Below are 26972 nucleotides of genomic sequence, written 5' to 3'. Positions count from 1 at the left end.
AAGCGAGGTCAATGCCATAGTGACTGTACTTCGCAGACTTGCAGGCACATCATGGGGCGGATCAGTATCGTCCATGCTGACTGTTTACAATGCATTAATACGACAAAAAATTGCATATTCCGCGCCCATCTTACACGGACTTTCCCACACGTCAGAAGAGAGACTTCAAAGACTTTTAGCTAGAGGACTACGCCTATGTCTAGGAGTTCCACGAGCGACTTCGAGTTCTCTTGTAATAGCTGAGGCTCGCCAATCACCATTTCCAGTTATGCGAACTACAGAAACATGCCGGCATTATTTCCGCCTTCAAACCCAGCATAAAAACCACCCATTGGCTCTAGACATAATGAAACGAGATAGAAGTTATGTTCATATAGAAATTCAAAAAAATCTTCACATATTGCCAGAAAATGAATTTTGGAACTCAGACATCGAATATCCTCCATGGCTGCTTACAGTTCCAAAAATTGAATTGTCAGTAGAAGGGATATTCAGCAAAAGAGACATGTTCATTCAAGCTGCTCAACAACTAGCACTATACCAGATATATATGCAGTATTCAGGATACACACACGTCTATACAGACGGCTCCAGTACAGCAACCTCTTCAACTTCATCATTCATTATACCGCACCTCAACAAACAAGAATCATTTAGGTTATTTCGTGCGACTTCGTCCACAACGGCTGAACTGTTCGCAATCCTATGTGCGCTAAAATTTATATTGTCAGCAACAGAAGCGCAAAAATGGGTAATTTTCAGCGATTCACAGGCGGCTCTAACATCACTCTGCAGCACAAAGGGGAAAACATTCAGCGACAGTATAATATATGAAACACTTAAATACCTCACAAAGGCAAGCGAAGCAAAACATGCAATAGCATTCCAGTGGATACCAGGGCATTGCAACATTCCTGGCAACACAGCAGCCGATGAAGCAGCACGACAAGCGCACCTGAAAGATGATACGGCTCCACTCCCAATATCAAAGAATGAATTACGCTGCATTATAAGGACAACGTCTTTCAACATGTCTAGGAACACTTGGTTTGACCAGAATTCTAAGAGCTCTGACTTATATCATATTGATCCATTTATTGAATTCAAATTTTTATTGTCATTAGATAGAACTATGGAAACGCTTATTCATCGATTAAGGCTAGGCACTGCCTACACAAAGCATTTCTTACACAGAATTGGCCGAGCGGAAACCCCCGAATGTGATTGCGGATTTGTAGATGAAGATATATATCACCTCCTTCTAGATTGCCCACATCACGATACACCAAGATGCCGACTTAAATCAGCGCTAAGTAAATTAGACCGCAGACCTTTCAGTTTATGGAAACTTTTGGGCCCTTGGCCAACAACGGCCTTGCAGAAGAGCGCTTTAAAAGCACTAAAGACCTTCTTTGAAGACAGCGGCATCGCTGGACGCTATTAGTGCTTTCATTGTTCTGTTCATTTCAATGTGACTCTATATATCCATCTGTTTGGGAATTATGTTATGTTGACTGCTTTGTTGTGACTGTATGTGCTAATATATTTATTATTAGGCAAGTGTTATTAGGCAATAGTATCGTTTGTACTTTTGAGACTTTCGACTTTGTTGTGACTGTATGTGCTAATATATTTATTATTAGGCAAGTGTTATTAGGCAACAGTATCGTTTGCACTTTTGAGACTTTCGACTACATAAGTGTGGAGACATTTGCCATGTATATTGTATGTACCCACTGACCCGCTGACTAGAAAATGTGTTATTAGGCGACAGTATCGTTTCTACTTTTGAGACTTTCGACTACATAGGTGTGGAGACATTTGCCATAGTCTTTCTGTGGAAACGTTGCTTTATAAGTCCTGGTGCTTGTGTGAAATGATTATTTGATATGTAACCGTGAACCCTGAATGATGTATGACGGAACCACCCAAGAGATAAGGAGTAGCAGGCGCCTTAAATTGCGCGCCAACATCTCCTTATATCATATCAATAAAAAATTATTATTATTATTATTATTATTATTATTATTATTATTATTATTATTATTATTATTATTATTATTATTATTATTATTATTATTATTATTATTATTATTATTATTGTTGTTGTTGTTGCCATCTTACAATAATCGTACATCAGAAGGCAGGCCCGTCAAAGCCAAGGAAGTGGCTTGCGTGACTTGGCCCGGCATGTCGACATACAAAGTCAAAATGGCAACATGTACAGAAATGACAAGCTCGTGAAGTTTATCACACAAAAATCAAACAGAAACTCAGCTGAAATCAGTGACAAAAGAAATACAAGAAACAGGAAAAGAGAAATGTGGTATTACACATATCTTACAGTGCCTTCAAAATTTTTTTCAGGTTTCGTTTCGAAGTTGCAGTAAATATATGATCAGGAAGGTCATTGAATATTTTTGCGACATAAGCATACCTACTAGCTTTACCAAATCTTGTGTTGCAGTGCGGTACTATAAAACGCAATGTTTTCCGCAGTGCACGGGGAGCAACATATTCCTGTTTGAAATCAGGGTTCCAAAAATGTCTTACCACAACCGTTTGAGTGAACAAAGTTTTACATGACGGAAGACCCAGATGTATAAACAAGTTCACATTGTCGGCCGAGGAAGAGTTATAAGCAATGCACTTCAATATATTTTTTAGAATTCTGTCAATTCGACAGAGCCATCGAGATGAGCAAAACCCGAACAATGTAATGCCCTGACGTAACACACTGTATGCTAAGGCATGCATGATAGGTGTTTTTGCAGGCATCGAAACAATGGATTTAATGTTAAAAAGCAGCGATGAAACACTTCTGAGCCTGCCGCAAAGATATGTGATGTGATCATTCCATGAGAGGTCACTGTCAAAGAAAACACCAAGGTATTTAATAGAGTTTAGATATTCTACAGGGGCACACATGATTGGCAAGTACGACAGTGTAGAAACAAGGGTAAATTTGTAACCGTTGCTTTAAGTGGATTTCTAAAACATTACATTTTTGTTTTTTCCTTGTTTATTGACAAACAGTTGTTAGCAAACCAGGTCACTGCATCGTACACACTCTCTTGAAGTAACGCAATTGCTTTTGAGTAACAGATATGTTTAGTTAAAAGGACAGTGTCATCTGCATACTGAAATATCATACACTTCGATACAGCTGAAGAAAAGTCATTTATAAATATGTTAAAAAGAAGAGGAGACAATATAGAATCCTGAGGCACTCCAGCTTTCAGAGGTAGCTTGTTATTGATGAATAACTCGTTGTCTAAAGATATCACCTGCGAGCGGCCAGACAAATAGTTTTTTTAGGAACTGGTAAAATGGCCCCCTGAAACCAAGCAGGTATAGTTTTTCAAGCAGGAGTTCGTGGTTCACAGTATCGAAGGCTTTAGAAGTATCGAGAAACAATGCGCATGCAAACATGTTTTGTTCTAAAGCTGTGTTCAATTCGTCTGAAAATACTTCGAGCAGAGCAATGGTGCCCCATCCCGTGACAAAGCCGAACTGACGACTCGATATAACTGAAAACTTATCTAGAAATGACGCCATAGTTTCTAAGAGAAATTTTTCTATTATTTGTGGCATGATAGGCAAGATCGAAATAGGTCGGTAACTGTCCACAATACCTTTCTTTCCTCCTTTAAATAATGGAGATACAATGGCCGTTTTTAATTCCGCCGGCATTGTGGCCGTCTCTAGGAATCCATTAAGTATGACAAGAAGAATACGCGATAGTGCGTTGAAGTTTCGTTGGAGCGAAGATATTGATATACCCTCAATACCAGCTGGCATATGTCGCCTAAACCCAGCAACTATTCTTGCGAGTGTGTCGAATGTTATCGTCGTTAAGAACGCGGAAGCCGATACGATTTTTGCTTTTCCAGAGCGGCCAGCTGGCGCCATTGAAGTTGCTCCCGAAACGCGCGCGAAATGTTGATTGAAGATTGTGGCTGTCTGTGCAAGATCACATGGGAAAGCGTCAGCTAGCTTTGAATTGGTAGTGTCTTTCCCGCGTAGGTGGTTTATCAGTGAGCACGTCTTCGCCGGATTTCGAATAGATAATTGAAACTTCATGACGTTGAAAGTAGCATCGTTTTGCGCATCGTATAAGGGCGGCAACTTTATTCCTTGCGATTCTGTAGCTAGCGCGAAGCTCAGCATTGTTAGGAGTTCGTTTAAGCCGTTTCCACAGCAAGTCTAGGTAGGCGATTGCATTCATTATATCCACGGTAAGCCAGTAATGATTTCTTCTCTGGTTAGTTAGAACAATTCGAGTGCAGGCTTCTTGAAAGCTGCGTATTTTCGAACAGAATTCTTCATAAATAAACACTGGCACTCCGGAAACAATCAGTGAAGACCAGTCGAACCTGCCAATTATCTCATCCAATTTGCGTTGATCAACAAAGACAACGCGCGTCCGCCTATCTGAGCTATTTACTTTCCAACGTTGAGGTGTGTTAAAAAGGCGCCTCAAGCTAAAACGACAGACAGTGAAATAGTGGTTTGCTAGGCGTTGCGTAATCACGCATGAATGCAGATCATGATTAGGTGCCCGTGCGGCGATGTTGTCTGAGCAAGAATGCGTTATTCGGCCATTCACAGTTTCTTCACGTGTGAAGGTGGTGACCATGCTTTCGAGGCCAAAAGCAGAAAGGGCAGATAAATAGTCTGACACTTGAGCTTTCCCTGGGCATAATACGTCAATATTTAAATCACCAGTGAGGCAAAACACCTCCTCATTACGGAAACGCTTCAAAACAGTCTCTAATTCTATTATAAAGCGACTAACGCTGTTTGCAGGAGGCCGATAGACCGCTAAGAAAGTAAGAGCGGTCTGAAGAAAGCTTACATTTAAACACAGGGATTCAGCATGAGCCAGATCTACATCAATGCATGATACTGTGTACTTTTCATTCACAAAAACTGCAATTCCACCCCCTCGACGGTGGAAACGAGTGATAAATTTTGCACTGTAACCTTTTATGGCAAAAAACTGTGTGCTTGATTCGGGAATATTTATTTCGGTTAGCACAAATACATCTAGAAAATTTCTGTCATCCTCTGCAATATGTTTAAACTCATCCCAGTATTTACGTAGACTGCGAATATTTATATTGACCATAGTAAAGTCTGATTTGAAATTCGGACCGAAGCTGTCCTTAAAAGCTCGAAAGCTCGGAAAATCAAGCAAAACAGACGGATACATATTCATTAGATTTTTTCAACATCCATTTCATTGGTAATGCGAATGAGTGGAGAGACTTCGTCTTTCTTAGCGAAGATTTTGCCTGCTCTCACCCACACGAACTTGTACTTGCGTTGCTTGCCTGCGGCCCGGGCAAGCCAGAACAGATGCCGATTTGCCTTGGTTAGATTGTCATTAAAGTAGAGCTTCGGAAGTACTTTGGATTCACAGAGCTGTCGAAGCTTTACACGAGCCCTCATCCAGTTTTCTTTCATGCTTACCGTTGAGAAACGAACCAAGACTGTAGGGACAGTGTCTGTTTTTGCCAGAAAGTCGGTGGACAGCAATGACGTCAGCATCAACAGAAAATTCGGGTAAATCAATTTTGTCAGCCAGATCATGCAGTATTTTTTTTTTCAAATATTCCTTATCGGCAACCGGCAAACCACGAATTTCCAAATTTGCCCTTCTGCTGTGCTGTTCAGATTCATTTTGATCATGCTGCAATCGTTGCAAGATCTCAGCCTGAACACGAACAGTCTCATTTAACTTCTGAATTTCTCTGTCTCTGGTCCTTGCTGCATCTTCAGACAACTTCAGCTGTTCACGTGTAGTCTCGTACTGCTTTGACAAGAAAGTGACGGCGTCTTCAAGGTCAGAGACGGTCTTCGACAGCTTTAAGAATTCGGCTTTCAGAAGCAACAGCGAGTCAACCTTAGAATGCAGTGCCGGTAGTACTTCTAAGCTTTTTTTTACGTCCTTGATTTCCGCAACAAGAGCTAAAATAGCGTCGTTATTGCCTGCCGCCTGCGCTGAATCCGACTGGGATGAAGAAGGTTGCTTTTTGTTCGCTCTGCAGGTCTTGCATACCCAACCCTCACGTTTCGCCTGTCCCATAGTGTTAAAGGTATTAGGGGCAATACCCGAGCAAGTCTGTCCGAGATGATATGAATATTTGCATTCACAACATGCCATAATACGCCCGTCATTAGGCAGACTTTTTTGACAGGCAATACAAAGGCTGTCTTCGGATATCGCGACACGTTGTAAGAGCAACGCTTGGCAGTCGGCAGCACTTCACATACAATGAGAAACAAAAGATTACAAAGGAAAATATACATGTGGAAGTACAGGCGATCAGTTTAACAGGCCAATGTATCGCTGCCGAATAATAATAATAATAATAATAATAATAATAATGAATAGTGCCCCGGAACACCTATGAGCCTTCGTAGTGGTGTACTTAAGATGTAATACGCGAAACAAAATGTACAGAGGACGTGGTAGGCAAAATGCGAGGTGTAGAACAAATAGGGAGACAGAAAACGAAGATGCGGGCCCAGAAAGGAGTTAATCATACAGCATGCTTATCTGCTTTTGTACAAAAAAAAATAAACTCAACGATGTCAATACAAGCAGAATACTTATTACACATTTTTTGGAGTCGAGCTATAGGACAGCATTTAATGCAAGAAGGACGGGCATAAGATGCGGAATATTGCCTAGTATACTATTGCGGCACAGAAAATTTCGCATGACTAAGAAGCTTTAGGCAAAGTATAATGTCATGGCCAAACTTATAGAGGAACAAAACATCTGATTTAAGACGTCTTCGTTTCAGAGGTGCGGGTTGAGGCATATATGAGAGGGCTGGACTACGCTCTCCAGAAGGGCAAAAGCGGTGCTTGAAAATATACAATATTACGGGGAAGAATATGTACAGGGATTTATATATATATACATATATATATATATATATATGTATATATATATATATATATATATATATATATATATATATATATATATATATATATATATATATATATATATATATATATATATATAGGCATAATGCGCAGCTCAAAACCACAGGTAAGAACGATACCACTGATCGATGTCAGCGCCGCCTAATCTTCCTCTTCTCCTCATAGCGTCTTCCTATAGCTGCACAAACTACTACGTAACGTTAACGGGCGAGCGCGTTCGCGCGTGTCGGTGCGTTTTCGTCTTTTGAATCAGTGTTCGAATGATGAGGCTTCGGTCGGGAAACCTGTACGATGGGAGTCACTGGTGGATCGGAGGAAGACTTCGGAGTCAATGGTGAGATCTCATATGTTAGGTTAGGTTAGGTTAGGCCCGACGTAGCGCGGCGACAGTTTCTGGCACAGGCCAGCGCACGTCAGCATTGTAGGGGGACAGCGGACGAGGCTCACTTTAGAAGCGGCGGTCAGCGCATGGACGAGATGAAGAGGACCAGCGGCTATGGCAGTGGCGGCGATGTGGCCGATCCGAGAGCACAAGAAACGAATAGTCCTATCATCCCGTGTTCGTCACTCAGCTGGTTTCCTGTAACGTTGGCTTGAAGATGGTCTCGGTGTAACAGTAGCAACAATGACAGGAGTGTAGGGACAGAGCGCTGGCCAACGGTTGGCTGAATATTCATATTTGCAATTGCTTGGCAGACGAGGGCTTCAGTTAATGAGACGGTTAAGCTGTCGTGTGCCTGTCGACCATGAGTGCTTGAAGCCATGGCCTCTAGCTTCCGACGAATGGCTTGTATTCAACTCGGTGATGCTGGCGGCTGATGTAGCGTTGGTAGGTCGTCCCAGAAGGAGGTGGCAGCAGTATTGGGAAGCCGATCGAAGCGGTGTGCACTACAGAAGCACTACAGGCTTCTGGCCGAGCGAGCCTGTGGAAGGCTTCCCGTCTATAGCCGCAAGGCGGGACACATAAATCACCCCAGAAACCATGGAAAATTAAACGAAATATAGCTATAGCACAGGCAGGTGGGTTCTAGCAACGAGCTGTAGGACCTAAAGCTAACAGGTAAACGACACCAGACAATGACATTTTCGAAAAATGTTCTTTACCTAAATTCTTAAAAGCATTCATTGTTGCATTCCTTGAAACTGCGCTAAACAGGATCATGCTTAATAAATTTTACTAAGTGAACCACATTAACTGAAGAGGACATTTTATTTTCGATGTCGAGGTCAACGGTGGTCGCTGATCAACGCTGTAGGTATGGTGAACACGCGCAAGAGAGATTTTAGCAAATATAAGTCGCGAATGGGCGCATGGTTGCACTTCGAAAAGATTTCCTGGCCTCATTAGTATACGCGTAGCGCCTGCTCTTTCGAAAGCGCGTGCCCAGATAAGTGCAAATAATGGCCTGCAATGGATCTTCGGCGTTACGTGAACGGCGATTGTTCACAGAGTCAGCCCTCAAGCATGCTAATGGCATGTGTGCTCAGAGAAGTGGGCTTGGAATTACCAGATACTCCGGACCAAACGAACGCGCCTTGCTCGTAGTGTGTACGTAGTTGCTCTTAGTGAGAGATTGGGCAGGGATCGTGTACCTTCCGGTAGCAGCAGTTGCTAGCCTGATCCTTCTTTTCCTTTTTCTCTTCTTGTGTACTTATATATTTCCAAACAAAGCAACAAAAACAACAGCACAAGCAGCTGCTGCTGCTATCTTTACTACTGCTACTACTACTACTACAACTACTACTACTACTACTACTACTACTACTACTACTACTACTACTACTACTACTACTACTACTACTACTAATAGTGAAATAGCGTGAACCATTCAAAAACAGGAACCCAGTGGACAGTACGCGCACCTACAGCGCTTGTCTATCTCACCGATTTCCTTTATTTTTCTTTTTGCCTACTTCGACTTTATTCATGACGAAACACCTAGCGGCACTATATAGAGCTGCTGCCAGAAAAATCTACATTTCCCCATCCACTCCCTACACCACGCCAATCTGCTTCGGCCGGACAAACTGCTGCTTTCTTCTGAATTGTTCATGCGTGTGCCTTGAAAGCACTTGTCGCAGCGCACGCTGCGACATCTGCCGTCCGGAAGCCTATCATCTTTGGATTCGCTATACGCGTGCCGCTGTCGACACAACAGCATCATAAGTGGGCAGCGCACGTAATGACCATTGAAACGGTATACAGCCGCGGTCCGCCCGCGAGATAGGCGTATGAAAATGACAACGAAACAGGCATGCTTCTCTCTCGGGGTGAAGTCCGCCTACTTCCGAGAAAGGCGCCATGTGGACTTAGAAAAACCAGTCGGGCCACTTTGGTGGAACGCATTTTGCCCCAGTATACGATAACATTAGCGTAAACTGCAGAAAAGCGCCATCGACAATATCGCCGGGATGTCCTTAAATAGTCGACTGTCCCAATACCGCCGCATGCAGGGCAGCGGGCACCGCTCTGAAAACCGTACGGGTGACGCATGTGATGCTATCCATGGCAGAAGCGCGCATGCGTGCTATCGTTTCTTCTGGGACTGCCCAAACCAGAGCTCCCTGTTGCTGCCACTGGCGTACCAACTGTTTCTATTGGGGGGGTGGTCAAACCGCAGACGGTCTGACCTCTCCCTTTCCTCTCTATCTCCCCCAATATATATATATATATATATATATATATATATATATATATATATATATATATATATATATATATATATGTGTGTGTGTGTGTGTGTGTGTGTGTGTGTGTGTGTGTGTGCGTGCGTGTGTGTGTGCGTGCGTGCGTGCGTGTGTGCGTGCGTGTGTGCGTGCGTGTGTGTGTGTGTGTTTGTGTGTTTGTGTGTGTATCTGCGGTACAAATTGCAACTTACGAATAATAGGTGGTTCGCCAGACATATCCAGTTTGAACGAATTGTGTGGGTGGCATTGTTTTCGATACATGCGCCGTGAAACATGCGCTAAAGACTGACTGCTTGTAGCATTTATGTTTTGTCAAAGAAATGTCGTGTTATGTAGTCAATCAGAAATATAGCTGGAACGCCAGTGCATTTCATCACACAACTTAGGAATAAACATGTCGAAGCTGGTACCATCCTGAGAATTACGCCTAAGTGGAAATGCCTTGCAAACTTACCGGCTACAAATCGTAAAACGCCACGAGAACCGTAACGCAAATCAAATTACTTAACATTAATTGTGTGTGTGTGTGCGTGTGCGTGTGTGTGTGCGTGTGTGTGTGTGTGCGCGTGTGCGCGTGTGTGCGCGTGTGTGCGCGTGTGCGTGTGTGCGTGTGTGCGTGTGCGCGTGTGCGCGTGTGTGCGTGTGTGCGTGTGCGTGTGCGTGTGTGCGTGTGTGTGTGTGTGTGTGTGTGTGTGTGTTACAATAAGCGAAACTGCCTGGAAATGCTTCTGCCAGTTGTATTTATATTTAACAGACCGGGTCCTATTCATCAATCACACATGGTGAACCATGGGGGCCAAAAAATCATTTTAATTTGCATTTATCTCTTGAAACGATGTACTATGTACCTCACGATGGTACAGGGAGCAAAGGCAATGAGTGCCCACATGTGTCCTCGATCCCGGCCAGTAGCAGCAGTACAACACACACAAACAATGCACATTTGTTACGAAGAGTTTGAATAATTCAACAAAGAATTGTACTAGCTGTTTAAGTCTACAGCATAATTGTATCGCTAGTTTAGGTAATAGTATTGTCGAGGTTGTACGCTACCACGAACCATCAAAATAAATTATTTGCAATATTCGAAAAAAAAGATTTACTCGCCATTTCGGCCCTGCGACAGTGGATGTCCAGCGAATCTGTTGAAAACCACCACTACAACTGCTCAGGTGGTATACAATGGTTTAATGCTTTATGAATCACCCCCCCCCCCCCTCAATTTTCACTAGATTTGATATCTGTTAATTTCCCATTTCGTCCAGGGCAATGGGATAAATTATTTGTTCGCAAAACACATTCATAAGGCATTCATAAAGACAGGAGAGTCTCCCATGTATGTAGGGAGAGATATGAAACCCTCCTCTCGGATATTTCTGTACGGCCAAGGCAGTCAGAACGATTACATAATTTGCAACTACGTCTTCTGTCATCACACGTCTAATTAGATCTCTGTTGTCTTCTTGAATAAATTTTTGTAAGGCCCTAACATTAAGGGTATTACCAGTGCGACAAGAAAGCATCCTTAAGGATGTAAATATTTTTACCGTGTAACTAATAGCAGTAGCGTAATACTTTCTAATACTTACAATTATTTAACGCTGTCTTCGAAAAACATGTATTTACCATCGCACATAAACTTCGCGTATTCTTTTCCTTATGTTCGCAAATTTTGATCTCAGTTGTAATTATTCCAGAGCAGCCGTCTAAGTCTTACGCCGCTCGTAAGAAAGAATACTAAAGCTATATGGACCACTTGCATACGTATTGTACTGGAAAATGCACATTTAACCCACCCATTTGGAACATTGCCTAGAAATTATTCATACATCACACCTATTTTTCCCAAGATATATACAAGATGCCTTGTTTAGTTCACCGAGGACACCGGAGAAACAAATTACAAATATCGCTATCCCCTTCAACCACGGCGTACACGTTTGTGAATGCGACTTATTTTTGCTAATACTGTGCAGTGATTGCAAGGGATAGTCAAGGAACATCAAGCTTTGAGTTAATTGAAGATTCTGCTTTCTTAACGTAAACCCATTTCACTTGTGAGTGAAGTGTATCGCTTCACGCGACCACTTTCATGAAGGCACTACCGTATTTGACGGGACGTTTGAAGTGGGACGTTTCGGTAGTAATCGCGAAAGATTATTTCTTCGATTGTTGTAATACTTGTGCCCAATAATTAGCCTATGCGAGGGGTTCGAACGAGTGATTCAATCTATTTATTGAAGAAACATGGGATGACTTACTGTACAGTAACTGAACATTTAATTGCTATGTAGTTTTGATGGATCACTATAAAGTGGACACAGTCATTCTCCCACCTTGACTTGCATTCTATATGGAGTCTCCAGCCCTTCCCCCTCCCTCCCACCTCGGGATAAAATTATATAAATTTCAAACACTTATCGACAGTCGATCGTAATTCGTGACTGAAGGTATTTCACGAAAATACGAAAAAAACGAGGGTTTAGTAATTATCGGCGACATTTGCATGTAAAGCAGGAAAGTGAAAGTTTCTCAACGCATTGCGCTTAGCATTTTCCTATTTTCACAGAATTTCACGTCTGTATCTCGTGCGTTGTTTTAGGAGCGTAGGAGACATCTAGATTAGCGGCAGTATGACACCGTGGAACACTTCAATGAGTAACTTTCTACAAAGGCTGTAAAGAACCTACTCAGAATAAACATATATCGCTCGTCACTCGGAAGATTGTTTCGTACGTCGAATAAATATAAACACCGTGCCCCGGATATCCTACCCTGGATACCGGGGGAGAACAAGCAAATGTCATGCATAATGCATGAAAATTGGGATAAAGCGACCAGTGAGCTATTGTTTTGTACATGTGCTAACTTTCGGTACACATCACCAAAAAATGTCCCTCATTTTTTCCAAATACAACATATCTGCTGTGTTTGGTCCTGCCGGGAAATACGTAATAATGTAGCTCTTATTTAGAAACAGCCTCAAAATGAAATCGTCAGTGAGAAGTGACACATGTCTTTAGAAAAAAATCAAGTCAGTGTTCTATTGGCATTGAAATGGCTCTGAGAGTTCCACCAAGGTCACTTTCAAGAGCATATATTTTTTTATTTATTTATTGATACCTCAAGGGTCCCAACCGGACATTACATGAGGGGTGGGCGCATAAAGAGCGGGAATAATGATGATGATGACATTTAATAATCCTACGATTGCAGGCCGTGAGGCACACCACTCATTAGGCGCGGCTGATTATAATACTTTATCCGGACCTCTCCCTCACCTTCAGATTAAATGTAACAAGCTGATTGTATTTTAGACTACGGATATAGTGGTGCCAAAAAACTGGGCATGATGCAAGTTGCGCGAGCTGACACTTCGTTAGGGTGGGAACTGCACAGCTCCAGGCGTTATCCACAACGCGAGCATGTATGGCGAATCCCGCGCATCGTCCGCAACAGGGCGTTCCAAGAAGGCACAAAAGGCAGTCAACGATGTCTAAACAGGGATATTCGTAGTACAGAAAAGCATTAGTAGTGTGGTCACTCGAGTAAGGAAGGAAACTGAGCTTCCGCTGTAGTTTTAATGGACATTCCGGCGTGCAGCCGAAAGTGCCAGTGTCCGCTTTTAAAAGCGTGTGTGGGGAAAGGGGGGGGGGGAATGACATACTTTGCCACCCCGTGGCCGGTCTATGAATGGTGAAATGCTGGAAAAGGAGTTTCTTTGAGTTTTCGCGTACCAGGGGTGCTATGCAGGATGCGCCGAGTTTCTCGTTCACCCGAGTTTTACCCGAGTTTGCTCGACGGCAGTCAGTGAACGGAGATAGCGCGGAACGCGCCGAAGGTGCAGGCAAAAAATTATGTAGACAAAAAGCCGCGTATGACAACATGAGCGCACCCTGCGCGGCACGCTGCTTCCACGTTTCAAGCGCAGAAGGCTGCAAAACGAAACGCGCCAGCGCCGCGTATTGTTATCAACGGATTATCGCAACTTAGCGATACCGTGACTGTACCGCTGTCTGTCTGCACCCTTGCCGTGAGCCGCTTGCCACGCCTTTCCGGGGCGCGTCAAGGGCGTGCCTCATCTTTCGCGCACTGTCTTTCTATTCTGCATCGAATGCGGACAGGGTACATGCGGCGCATTCTTGCACCTACACTTTCACTCAAACGAATACGTTAAAATACAACAAATAAAATAACAAACATTTTTATTTCTTTAGGTATCTGTTTTTCGTTTTCAACGCTAGAAATTTGTGATGACAAACGGGGATAGAGCAAATTATTAAATTTTGCACTTCTTGCCGCGAGTGGCGACAGGGAGGCGAAAGCTTAGAAGCGGTACATTGAAGCGGGTCGCACGCACGAGGGCGTTCATACGGTGAGAAGTCGCTTAGGGGCGCTGCAGTGCTATTCGCAATAAAGTCGGTCTCCATCCATGAAGGGTCATGGCCACTCTTTCTTTATTAGGGGAATAGAAACGCAGCGCCGCGGTACGGCTGTTCATCGCAGGCGCTTCACTAGGCAATTAAGGCCCCCGCTTCACCAACTAAAAACGACACAACAGCTGTCGCTGCCAAATGGCGGTATGTTATTTTAGAGTGCGTAGTGACGCAGTTCAGTGAAAATGTACCTGTTTATCTTTGTGCGCCAAGCCTCTGCGATACATTGCGAAAAGTGCGTGCTGCCCCAGCGACACAATTCATCGCTTGTCATCGCTTGCCCAGTGAAGGCGCCTCTGAGCGCATGTGCCCAGTATATGAGTGTGTTGTGCAGTCGAAGGTGCTTGCGGATTACCTCTGCTGGAGCCAGCAGCGATCGCAGATGGATATCGTAACGACACCGCAGCACTCGTATTTTGGCAGGTGAGGGCTCTTGTGTGCAGTTATGAAATCAGATTTCGAACGGAGAGAGGTGTTGGAACTGTTGAGTGCGCAGTGCTTGTGATGAAGAAATGCCATGGCACTGGGTCTAGAAGAGCGAGCGATTGTCGGACGCTGATCGTGTTTACGACGCTGTGGCTCCGTTTCATCACCGATGACAGAGCAGCCATCTCAAACGACTGCTGCAATACGCACTAATCAGCGTCGTCGTCCCCCTCGACGCATCGACGCCTTGCAAGCAGCTACAGTGACGTGCCGATAATTATTTACTGTGCGCTACGCGCCACAATGCAGGCAATGAAACCGTGTTGTGCGGCCATCTCAGCCCGAGAAGATGTATGCATAAGCCAGCGACAGTCAACGCTTTGTTTTTGATAGTGGTGCTCAGTACATCACCGATGACAGTGCGTTGTGCGTGTTTTGTGTCGGCAGTCAAGATTGTTGATGCCTCTCAGCTCGACACCGCGTCGCTGTTGCCGGAATATAAGTTGGGCGTGGCCCAACTGTAGTGGGTGCGCGCGCAATAGTTACATGCCTCGCGCGGGGCGTGACCTCTGGTTTTGATTGACAAGCGAACTCGTGCTAAACTCGTACATCGCGATACCCCCTCCGAGTTCAACTCGGGAACATGGCGGCGGCAGCAGCAGCCTGTTTCATTGCATCCAGCGGCAGCAACCGTCAGTATGACCATCCGGACCCGTTCACCTGCATGACCGACGGGGAGTTTCAGCGTCATTTTCGCCTGTCGAAGACATCAGCGTGCTGGCTGTGTGACGAGCTAGGCGAAGACTCTCGTTTGCGGAGACAACGTGGCGGGCTTCATTCGCTCACCGTCGTAGAGCAAGTCATCTGTGCCCTCCGTTTCTACGGGACTGGGAGTTTTCAGGGAAGCGTCGGCGCCGAGCGTTACATTGGGCGCCATCAAACTACTGTTAGCAACTGTGTCAGAGATGTGTCTGACGCGCTTATCGATGCGGCAGTGCGTAAGCTGTGGCTAGCTTTGCAGAATACCTCGACGGAGCGGGCATATATAAAAGAATGCTTCCTACTTCGTGGGAACATTACGAACGTAGTTGGGTGCGTCGACGGAACGTACGTAGGAATTAAGGCGCCTTCAATATCAGCGTTACTGTGATTAACAGACTTTTTCGCTGGTTGATCACTTTTTGCCGATTGTTCTAATTGTCTGTCAGGGTGCCTTCCAAATGGCTCACTTTCTTGGGAAAGAGGTTATTTAAGTATAAATAGATAAATGGATATCACAAATTGTGTGAAGTAACCTATGAAGCCTAATCTCATAAAGAACTTGGGGTTCTTCATTGGTGAAGTTATTAAGTATGCACAATGCTGAATTTTGGTCATGCGTAATCTATCGGCCGCACTATGAAACAGCGAGGCATTGCACAATTTGTTGCAGCGCGAGATGTGGATGTTGCGCCAAGCCGGTTGTGCCTATGCATTTGTGGTGAAATGAAAATGCATTGAGGATCTTAGTGTGTTGGCTTGCATGAAGCAAATACTTCAGATTGTTTGCTCCGTTCACTGTCGATGCATGTGCCAGAAGTTCAGTGCATCTTCTTTTTTTCGGGGGGGGGGGGGGGGTGCGGCGTTATTCTGGATGGATAAATTGGATATTTTCGTCTCTTAATGGGGCTCTAATGCTTAAGCAGTAGAACAATGCACATCTGATACTCTGCAGAACTCTCTCTACGTGAAGATGTCATGAACCACCAAGGCAAAATTACATATCGGGAGAAATGTGGTGCAGATGCCAATGAAAAGTGGGTCTTTAACCCACCATGATAAAAATAAAAATTGCAGAGCAAATAGACCATTTGTACAGCTTTAGAGCAATGATTACACAAAACGTGTCTATGCCCAAACGAGTAAACGCTTGCCGCAATGCCAAAGTAGGCTGAGCGACATGCAGCATATATTGGCATTGAACATGTCTCGTAACCGTTATTTTTATTGTAAGCCCTCGCTGTCACACCTTTCCCTCCAGCACTCCCTTTACTGAAACGTGGCACTGTCTTTCCATTGGTGTCATGATGATAGTGGTAACGGCAGCAGCAAGGCCGGTTAATGCTTGCCTCTTTGATTCCTGTGAGTTTAGTGGTAAAGAATACGGCACATGCATACATACAGCTGTGCTGCAAAATTTAACATTTGTGATTTTTTGGAGAGCTAATTTGTGTTGCGAAATTTCAAAGATGTGCACCATTGTGGCCTAATAACTAGAGCATTGGTGAGGTTGAAGACGGTGTATTGGTATCGAAGCTTGAAGTTTAATTGCACAACAATTTGACGGGACACAAAGAGAAATACACACAGCAGAATGCTTTGCTGTGTGTGTTACACTTCTTTGTGTGCCATTGAATTGTTGTGCGATCCAACTTCAATTAGAGCATTGGGCTTCTTTGGTGCAGGACCGAGGAAGTGTGAGCTATTCGACAACATGCCAGTGCCTTGCCACACAATTATGGAAGTCGGAAGGTTTGCAAACGGAGCTTTGCTTTCAAATCCACCTGCTCATGTAATACAAGCACTGATTGAATAAACCATCATACAAAAATAGTGGTGAAATCAATGGCCTGTGAAAAGTGTAATTCGTATATAGGCACTGTTGACATAATGGGTGCCATACCGGCCTTAAAATTGTACTCGACAGAGCAGTTTGTTTCCTATGTGAAGCACAACCTCCCGTTACATGCTGTGCAAATAACCAAGCTCGGTTTGTTTTGACGTGCTACACAACATTCAGTGTAATCTGTTTTTGATTCTAAAGAAGTGCCAAACACCACCTCTTTTTCAAGGATGTCATGGGAATATTTGGCGAGACCTTTTCCAGCCCCTCATAATGGAAGTGTGGCCAGCCAGCTTTGCTTGGATGCCTTTATAGATTTCTGCTCCTGATCATTGTGTGCTATCAAGTTGCAGAAGTCTATGCAACTGGTGCAAGGCATTACGTGTTTCTATAGTCGGATACAACTTTAGGAGGCTGCGGAATCTGCACTTTAAGGCAGGTGAACACAAGCCTGCACCAATGGGCACGCACTCTAGACTGACATCGTGCCGCCAGACAGACTAATACCTGCTTGTTGGAGAGGGACTATTTCTTTAGACGTGTAAGCAATCGGCTGCTGCGCTTTGGTCATCTGGGTGGGGCCTCTCCTGTCTTCTGAAGTTTTATACGACTGTAAAGGCTGCTGCTTTTCATACAACACAAAAGGACAAAGTGTACAATTACTTGGCCTATGAAATGGATACATCAGAAGTGTGATATGCAAGGGCTTAAGATGTGTGAAATATGGTAGATGCAATTATAAGACAATGTTAAAGAATATGTGGTATCGAACATGCATGTAATGGCACATTTGAATCGGGGAGTGTTGCAGTCATATGCACAGTCTATAGGTGATAGCATTATTAAGCTCCTGCTGTTTCCTGTCTTCATTGTGAATTACACACACCATCTTGTGGCTAATCAACACGCACTGTATTCTTGCACATAGAAAGAACAAACAGCACGATGAAGTGTATGCTGCATTGGTGTATTTTTTATTTACATGGTCCAAGAGTGGCACAGGTTGTCTTACGTTTCTGCCTATTTTAAAGGGACACCAAGTGCATGTTTCAAGTCTCCTAATATGCACAGCAGAATGTTTACTGCAATAATTTTATTCATGTTCTTGAATAATAAACAAAATATTAAACTGAAAGCTCCTTTATAAGGTGCCTTCTGTGGGCTCAACAGGAGAGCAGTGAGGGCACCGATACTACTGTTGCAGAGCAGCCCTCTGGACCTCTGCCACACTCTCAAGAGCACATGCCTGGCGCTCGCCTACTGCCACCAGGCAGTTGAGTGCCTCCAGCAGCAGAATGTTTTGCTGCAAAAAAGTGTATTGGAATGAATCAGCCGCATACAAACCATTATTTACAAAGAAAAATGCTCGTTGCACTATTAGTACTAAGTGCCCTTAACTGTGGAAGCCTCTAGTGTAGTATCCATAATAAAACAATGCGTTGGGGCAACGTTGCTTTCTTTTTCATGACTGGGGTTTTCTTTTTCAGAGCCAATTGTCATGTTGATTAGTGTGCCAGCAGCTGAGGTGGCACCGCACCTTCACGAGTCTCTACTGCCAGCACCACAAACCTATTTTTGTTCGCTGCAAAACAAATGCCTCACCCTACAATCCCGTCTTATACGAGCTGATTGCATCCTATGCCTACAAACATCATATTTTCGTCCCATTACGCAATTTTCTACCATCCTCGGCTGTAGTTCTCTCTCCTTGACATCCATTCTGTCATGCTTATGTAATCACCTGATATGAATTGGCAACAAGTGATCGAATACGTGCATGGCCTGCCTGCCGATTCCTTTTTTTTTCTTAATCTCAACTAGCATATCAGTTGCCATGGTTTACTACGCCACTGTCTTTCTGCCTTAATGCTATCTCCAACAATTTTTGTTACGTCGCTTTCTGCACAGTCCTTGACATCTCAAGTTTCTTTGTTAACCTCCAGGTTTATGTCCCATATTGCATTACCGGTGGAATGCTATGATTCTAGACTTTTTTCAAGGATATCGGTCACGTGGCGATCAAGATTCGGTAATGCCTTCCATGTGCTGTTCAACCCATGAAATTTTTGTATAAGTTTCCTGCTTTATATCAGTACTTGTTATTGATATTTCACTTGGATAAAGATACTCTTCCATAAATTTTGCTGGCTTAATGTCACTCATGAATTTCTGTTATCTCACCAAGTTAGTGAAGGTTACCTTCATCTTTTCCATACTTTCGCGGGCCCACTTGCATGTAAAAGCACGAACACTCATTGGTTCTCACTGCCTTTTTTAAACTGCTAGACATTCAGTTCGTTACTACGAAAGTGGCTTAATCCGTGCACTCTTATTATGCTAAATATGAAACAGTAGAAATATACTTACCTGCAGTGTGTCGATGTCTCCTTCACTGTGTTGGTAGCGAGATCCATCGTCGGTACCACCTCCTTGTCGCATCGTCGCTATATAGGATGTCTGCCTTTTGCCCACACTATGTAATGTTCGTGACGCTCGCAGTCACGCAGAGTGGAGGAACTCAGCGCACTCGCAGAAGCAGCACCGGACAAGTTGTTTCTTCAGCAATTCGCCGTGAACAGTAGGTGCGCGTTGCGATCTGTAAAATCGCCGAAGCTATTGGCAGTCTTACCGGGTGCACGGGAAGATTGCCCACGGAGGAACAGAACTATCCAAGAAATAGTGGCCATCGTCGAGCCTGATCACTACGTCGCGCACTGCAAGCTCGTTGTACGGGTTTGTTTACACTGGGCCTCTCTGATGCTTAGCCGCCATGCTTGCCCGTTGAATGGATGTGATGACGCTACTACAGCGTTCCCTCGTGGTATAATGCGAAGCGTACTAAATTACAAATTAGTCTAAGACGCATTCAGTGCACATCTCGTAAGCTTCAAAATGCTTCTAAACCACGTTAAAGTAACTAATAATACTGTACTAAATGCATTTGTTTTACAACTTGCTTCTGCATGTAATGCACTCGGTGGAACGACAAACAAGTGAAAGAAGGCACGACCATGCCCCGGCGGTATGATCACGTGAGCCCCAGTTTGTCGACCGCCCAGAAGGCAACGCCCAAGGAATGATAGCCAGCCAGAGTGAATCTTGATAAACCAATGAAACTGGAGGCTTGTCGAAAGATAAACTGTGTCTCGCTACCATTCGTGCTTTCATCTTGGGGTGTCGCCAGAGCTCGTGAAGGTCCCGAGTTTCGCCAAACTCGACGCATCCTGCATAGCACCCCAGAATTATGTTTTCGCGTATAGCCTGAGAAGCTAAATTTAGCTTCTCAGGCTATAGCCTGAGAAGCTATAGCCTGAGCCTGAGAATATATAGCCTGAGAAGCTAAAAAAAAGAAGCCTGAATTTAGCTTGAGAAGTTCAATTATTTCAGTAGCTTCCTTGCACCACATGGAGGGCCTGTGTAGGGCTTGTTCAAAGATCGTTTTGCCGGAACGACGACCGGCGCTAGACATTGGACGCGGGATGCCGGGGCCAGATTTTCTGCGACACGGGACCCTTAATGCTGCCGCTTCGAAATCGTAAAGTACGGTTTACATACAGCGTACAGACATGATAGCATCCAACAGTAATTTGACTATACGAGACAATATAATTCTGTTACACGAAAACTCGAAGAAACCTCTTTTCCAGCGTTTCATAATTCATAGATCCGTCACGTCGTCGGCCATTTGCGCGCGCCAGCGCGTGAGTATCTCGGGTGTCACGGAGCGGCGCGCCCGGTTCCTCGCAATACCTCCAGCTGGCGCTCGCCTCCACCGCATCGTTGCCCACGCTAGAGGCCGCGTTTCTATCACAAAGCTCGCCTTCGTGCATAGCGTTCGCGGCCAGCGTTTCCCGGTAAACATTGCGGTTACATACGCTCCAGTTGCCGGGAAGCGTGAGAAGCAGTCAGGGATCTTTGAATGCTATCACGTTCCACTCTTAAAGGCGAAGCTTAAGCGTCCTTCATCTTTTACCAAATATAAATTGGCGTCACTTCATTATCAAATCGGCACTGGTTTGACCGAGAAGACAAATGATCTGAGTTGTATGTTAATAACCATTTCATATTATTCTCCGTTCCACCAAATCTGAGCGATGGCAGCGATTTTGTAACTGTATTCAGCCGTTTTCAGATTTGTACTGCGTACACGCTGTTCAATATCTTATGAAGAATAATGCGCTTTGCGGCGCGCTAGCCGTCAGGTGGGGGAAAATGTTCCCCGCTTTGTCGATCGCGCTGCAAAGGCGACACTGCGGCATGAGCTAATATATAATTGGCGGTGACTCGCTGACTCCATCTAAATGTATACGTCGCACATGGCCAGTAGAAAGTATTCAAATAGTTGTTACTGCCATGAATATTTTCTCGTGAAAATATAAAACCTTGAGGTTCTTTTCAGATCGTCACATCCCGACTCAGGCCCAAACAATGAAACGTTCCTTTCCTTCGAGCGCTTCCTAACCTTACGTGAGGCCTCCTTACAGCGAAGGACCGATGGAGGAAGTAAGCATACTCTGAAAGCCCTTCAGCCGTCCTCACGTAAGGAGCGGTTGCCGCCATGCCTGGGTTCGAGATTATCTCTTAAAAGCTTTAGGCGAACACCAGAACACCCCTATTCAATAAAAAAGGTTGTATCGTCGCACAATCACTAAGTTGATGAGCTAATATAGAGAAGCGTGGACGCTATTTTTTAGTTTTGTTCACTAAATCTAAAGAAGCAGTGCATTACAGTGCGAAACTTGGTGTGCTCCAGCAACGCTGGCACGCCGGCGTCGTGCAACGCCTAGCAACGCTTCCATGCCGCACGCGTGACTGAAACGAACGTGCCTGGCAAAACGTACCGTGCTCGCGCTTCTCCGAAGGTGGGCGACAGCACGCACGCGCAAGCAAACGTCACGTGGTTAAGCAGTGAGGCGAAGTGCTCGTTCAGGGCCAGGAGCGGCGCAAGGACGCATGAAGGTAGCTTGGCCCAAACAATAAAACGTTCCTTTCAGGGGTGTGCGAATATTGAAATTTTCGATTACGAATCGAATACGAATAAGGCGAAGAACTCTCTTCGAATATCGAATCGAATATCGAATACATGTGTAGTATTAAAAAATTGCAAGAGAGGTAACAATAGCTTTATTACCCTTTTAAAAATAACATTGCATTTTACAAGGTTGCTTCAAATTAAAGAGGTACTCAATTATAGATAATGGACTCAGGTAATGCCCTCAGTCAGGTAAAACGCTTGTTACAGATTGTCGTGAAGGAAAATTAACTGCTCAATATGGCCAGAAAGTAAACGCTCTCTATGCACTGTCACATTTCTACCGGTAGAAAAGACTCTTTCACTAGGAACTGAAGTGGCAGGGATCGCCAAGTACTTCCGGGCGAGTGCACTTAAAAGCGGGTACCTGAAGCGGCCAATGGACTGCCACCACTCAGAAAGATTCATGCCCCTTTCCAGAAGAGGCTTTTGCGCGTAGTCTGTAACTTCCCTCTCAGGGGCAGATGCCAAATGTGTCTTCTCTTTGTTCATCACTAGATAATCAAAAGCATTCCATACACTCGATGCCACTAGTGGACACGAAGTCGACGCTGGCACGGCGGTGTCCCCACGGTGTTCCACGACGGCTTCCTGGAGCTCCCTTGTCACAAGGTTTTTCAGCCAGATCATCTGACCAGATGCCTGATGAACTGTGGCCACAAAGCGCGGATCAAGAAACATGCCTAGGCTGGCCACTTCATCAAATTTCCACTCCGCACAAAGAGCCTTGATACATTTTGAATCAATGTTAGCAAACCCTGAGTTGCCTTTGCAACCTTCAAGGCAATGGGGCATTCCAAAAATAATTGGAATTATAAAGCTTGGTGAAAAAGAAACCGAAACTGATCATGTCTCAAATGCCTGAAGCAGATAGACTGAAACAGAGCATACAGATAATGGCAACTCAGGGTTGCAAAGGCAACCCTGAGTTGCGTTTGCAACCTTCAAGGCAATGGGGCATTCCAAAATAATTGGAATTATAAAGCTTGGTGAAAAAGAAACCGAAACTGATCATGTCTCAAATACCTGAAGCAGATAGACTGAAACAGAGCATACAGATAATGGCAACTCAGGGTTGCAAAGGCAACCCTGAGTTGCCTTTGCAACCTTCAAGGCAATGGGGCATTCCAAAATAATTGGAATTATAAAGCTTGGTGAAAAAAAACCGAAACTGATCATGTCTCAAATGCCTGAAGCAGATAGACTGAAACAGAGCATACAGATAATGAGCGGATCATGCGAAGTTCTCAGTTAATAAACATGTTCTTAGGAGAATGCGGAGCAAGCATACAATTGGTTAATTGCTCAATTATTCGCAGTCTATCCGAATATTCGCCGTTTCCACCGTTATTCGGCCGTCCTCGGATATTCGTGAATTTCCGAACATGCATTTCTCGAATCGAATACGCTTCGAATATGGAAAATATTCGATTCGTATTCGAAATTCGGAATATTCGCACACCCCTAGTTCCTTTCCTTCGAGCGCTTCCTAACCTTACGTGAGGCCTCCTTACAGCGAAGGACCGATGGAGGAAGCAAGCGTACTCTGAAAGCTCCCTTCACCCGTCCTCACCTAAGGAGCGGTTGCCGCGTGCCTGGGTTCGAGATTATCTCTTCAAATCTTTCCGCGAACGCCATTATTCTATTAAAAAATGTTGTATCGTCGCACAATCTTTAAATTGAATAGCTAATATAGAGAAGCGTGGACGCTTTCTTCTAGTTTCGTTTACCAAAGTTAAAAAAAAGTTGCGCATTACAGTGCAAAACTTGATGTGCTCCAGCAACGCTGGCACGCCGGCGTCTTGCAACGCCTAGCAACGCCTAGCAATGCTTGCATGCCGCACGCGTGACTGAATCGAACATGCCTGGCAAGACGTACCGTGCTCGCGCTTCTCCGCAAGTGAGCGACAGTGCGCATGCGCAAGCGAATGCCACGTGGTTAAGCAGTGATGTGAAGCGCTCGTTCAGGGCCAGGAGCGGCGTAAGGACGCATGAAGGTAGCTTTGGAGCTACCTTATGCTGAGGAAGCACCAAGGAAGCCTTCACCGAGGGCTCCTCAGTAAGGAAGCTTTCAGAGTGACATAAGGTAGCCTCACCCCAATGAAGGCTTCCTTAGTGAGGTAAGGAAGATTTCATTGTTTGGCTTCTTATGCTGAGGAAGTACCAAGGAAGCACCAAGGAAGCCTTCACCGAGGGCGCCTCAGTAAGGAACCTTTCAGAGTGACATAAGGTAGCCTCATTGCAATGAAGGCTTCCTTACTGAGGTAAGGAAGATTTCATTGTCTGGCCCTCAGTGTTTTGTGGTACCTTACGTACAACATTTTATTATGTACGGTAACGCTAAAGAAATACCTTACGTGCATCTCGTTTTATTGTTAAGTGAATTAGTAATGCTCACTAATGTTATTGTACTCACGTGTTGATGCTCAACTAAGTTACCACTTTATGCCTTTCAACTTGCTTCGGGTTATTTATCCAGACATCAAAGTGTTGTGGATGTGGTCATGGAACTGCATATTTGCTTGTGATATTAGACGCTGTATTCCGTGAGTTTCTTCGCGACCTCTCTTGAGTAGCAGCCTGCGCCATCTCTAATAACGCCAATATGGACTGGAAGTTAGCGTGCCTTAAGAAAAACAGATCGTGTTTCGATTTAGCCTTCCGCGCCGATTTTGTCAACAATGTTTCTGCCAGGCTTTCTCTGAGCGTTTGCGCGAGGGATTCGTCTGATGCTGGAATTAACTTCACTTGCGAAAGCTCGGACTCAAGAGCCAAATCCGCCAAATGTTGCTGGCAGCTTCTGTCCAATGGCTAAGTCTCTGTTTTCCTGCCTGTCGGCGGCATTAGATTTTTTCCTTCTCCTTTTGCCGTCCAGGCATCGCAGAAACACTTCCCTACCAGCCAGCTCGCATGTTAACCCTGCTAGACTAGATTTAGTTTCGAGCCCACAGCCGTCTTCCATGTTGACAGAAATTTGCTATTCCTTCTTGCTATTCCTGGACTTAAAATACCGGCGTCGATGGCTGAAGCAACCAGCGTATTTTTTCTGGTGTGTCCCGCTCTCCAGACGTGATTAGTTCATATTTTCCTTTCTCTTTTATTACGAGCTCAGCAATCGGCAGCGCGCTGTTGGCGCGAAGAATTCTCAATGCCGGAAACAGACGGTGTTGGTTTCTGTTCTTAAAATAATAAAAGCTCAGTTTAAATCCGGTCGTTAAGATTGTCACTTTACAACGATGAAGTGCTTCGCGGGGTTACAAATGAGCAAAAACAACCATAAATCTGACAGCACAGAAATATAATCAGAATCGCAGCACCACTATGCCACAAGTTCCAATTATTCTCTCCTCCCCACCTGAGGGCAGTATTCTCGTTCCTCGCATGAGGCAGAGATGCGCGGTAATCATGACCTTTTCGGTGTTTTCGATGACGAAATATTTTGCTATGACTTTATGGGTATTTGTTTTCATGGGAACAATCGAACTCAGGGCTTTAAACGTGTATCGAAGAAACCATTGGCTGTATAACATGAAAATAATTATGAACAAAATCAAATTCAGTCTTGGCTTTCGTGGTGAGGCGAACAAAAAGGCCGCGAATGTTCCTATGATTTAATTCAATTTGACTGAGTTTATTAACATCGTGCAGATGTGGGCAAGCTCGGGCAAAAAGCTAAGCAATTCACTTGAAGAAATTACCATTATTCGGATTAAAAACATACATATGAGTACACTTGAAAGGGAACCTCAAAGTGAGAACCACGTTGCAACTGCTACCTTAAGGGGCACAACGCCTGCCTACTATTTAGGAGAAATCCCAAGACCCCATGTACAAGGCAATACAACAGAAGCATGCAAGCGTAGTACATACATGGAATAAAATGATAAAGTACATATCTGAATGCGTAGTTTCAGAGGAAGTTACAAAAAAGAAGGAAAAAGGTGACAAGGTTTTGGATAGCATGGGGTGGGCATGATACATTTCTTCAACAAAGAAAGACAAGAAGCACCAATGGCAACAACCGTTGTCGGAACACCCGAAAGCCAAAATCGGCGCAAAACTTCTTGAAAACGGCGGCAATTCGCTGCACGCTTGGTTTAAGTTGTGGGGACAAAAGAGGAGAACGCCTCTCCCAAGATATGGAGCATATTTCTCCAAATACCTACTGCATCTACTGCACAAATTTATAGCGTCAGCTATGCAAAGTTAAACGTAAGAGCTCCTTAGCGCTGTCAACCATGCACGCAGTAGCACCTCAGGTATCTTGGGCCGAATTCTATTTTTGGCCATTAACCATATGCCACTCGAAGGCCTCCTCATGTTCGACTCAGTGGTGTTGCTTTCCTGTATGAGGTGCTCTAACGCACAACAATAAGTCTTTTTTAATAAACGTTAGCCTTACTTCACGTTGATTACTCGTGGGCACATATAGGCGTCTTGGTCTGTTTTCTGTAATGTTTTATTTCAGTTTATTAATAAATTTGCTCCTAAGCCAGGGTGTAGCGCAACTTTTAACACAATTTCTGTAGAATGTCACAGACGGACTCATTATAGCTGAAATGAGGGCATAGAATCTATCATCATCGTCAGCCTGTTTTATGTCCACTGCAGGACGAAGGCCTCTCCCTGCGATCTCATATCACCCCTGTCCTGCGCCAACCGATTCCAACTAGCGCCCTCGAATTTCTTAATTTCATCGCTCCACCTAGTCTTCTATCGTCCTCGATTGCGTTTCCCTTCTCTCGATACCTATTCTGTAACCCTAATGGTCCAACGGTTATCTAACCGGCGCATTACTTGATCTTCATAGCTCCATTTTTTTTCT

The 26972-nt window shown here is 44.4% G+C and overlaps 1 protein-coding gene and 1 long non-coding RNA gene across 3 annotated transcripts in view; one reads left to right on the top strand and one right to left on the bottom strand.

Moving 5' to 3' along the window:
* The first annotated feature begins 7170 nt into the window (after positions 1–7170).
* LOC135899293 (defensin-like) overlaps positions 7171–26972 on the top strand; it is a 38006-nt gene continuing 18204 nt past the window's right edge. Inside the window, exon 1 of one of the 2 annotated variants that reach the window (XM_065428534.1) lies at positions 7171–7297. In XM_065428534.1, coding sequence (XP_065284606.1) covers positions 7255–7297 — 43 coding nt within the window. In that variant the 5' untranslated portion in view covers positions 7171–7254. The remainder of the gene's footprint in view (positions 7298–26972) is intronic. The other variant, XM_065428533.1, reaches the window with a different exon arrangement.
* Positions 18192–19647, bottom strand: LOC135899292 (uncharacterized). The gene is made up of 2 exons (XR_010563578.2): positions 19483–19647; positions 18192–18418 (listed from the first exon to the last, which is right to left on the bottom strand). It is a non-coding gene; the product is annotated as an uncharacterized lncRNA (long non-coding RNA).

This window comes from Dermacentor albipictus, chromosome 1 (genome assembly GCF_038994185.2).
Source record: "Dermacentor albipictus isolate Rhodes 1998 colony chromosome 1, USDA_Dalb.pri_finalv2, whole genome shotgun sequence".
NCBI lineage: Eukaryota > Metazoa > Arthropoda > Arachnida > Ixodida > Ixodidae > Dermacentor > Dermacentor albipictus.
The sequence above is the reverse complement of the archived record's forward strand: the minus strand, read 5'-3'. Positions and strand labels throughout refer to the sequence as shown.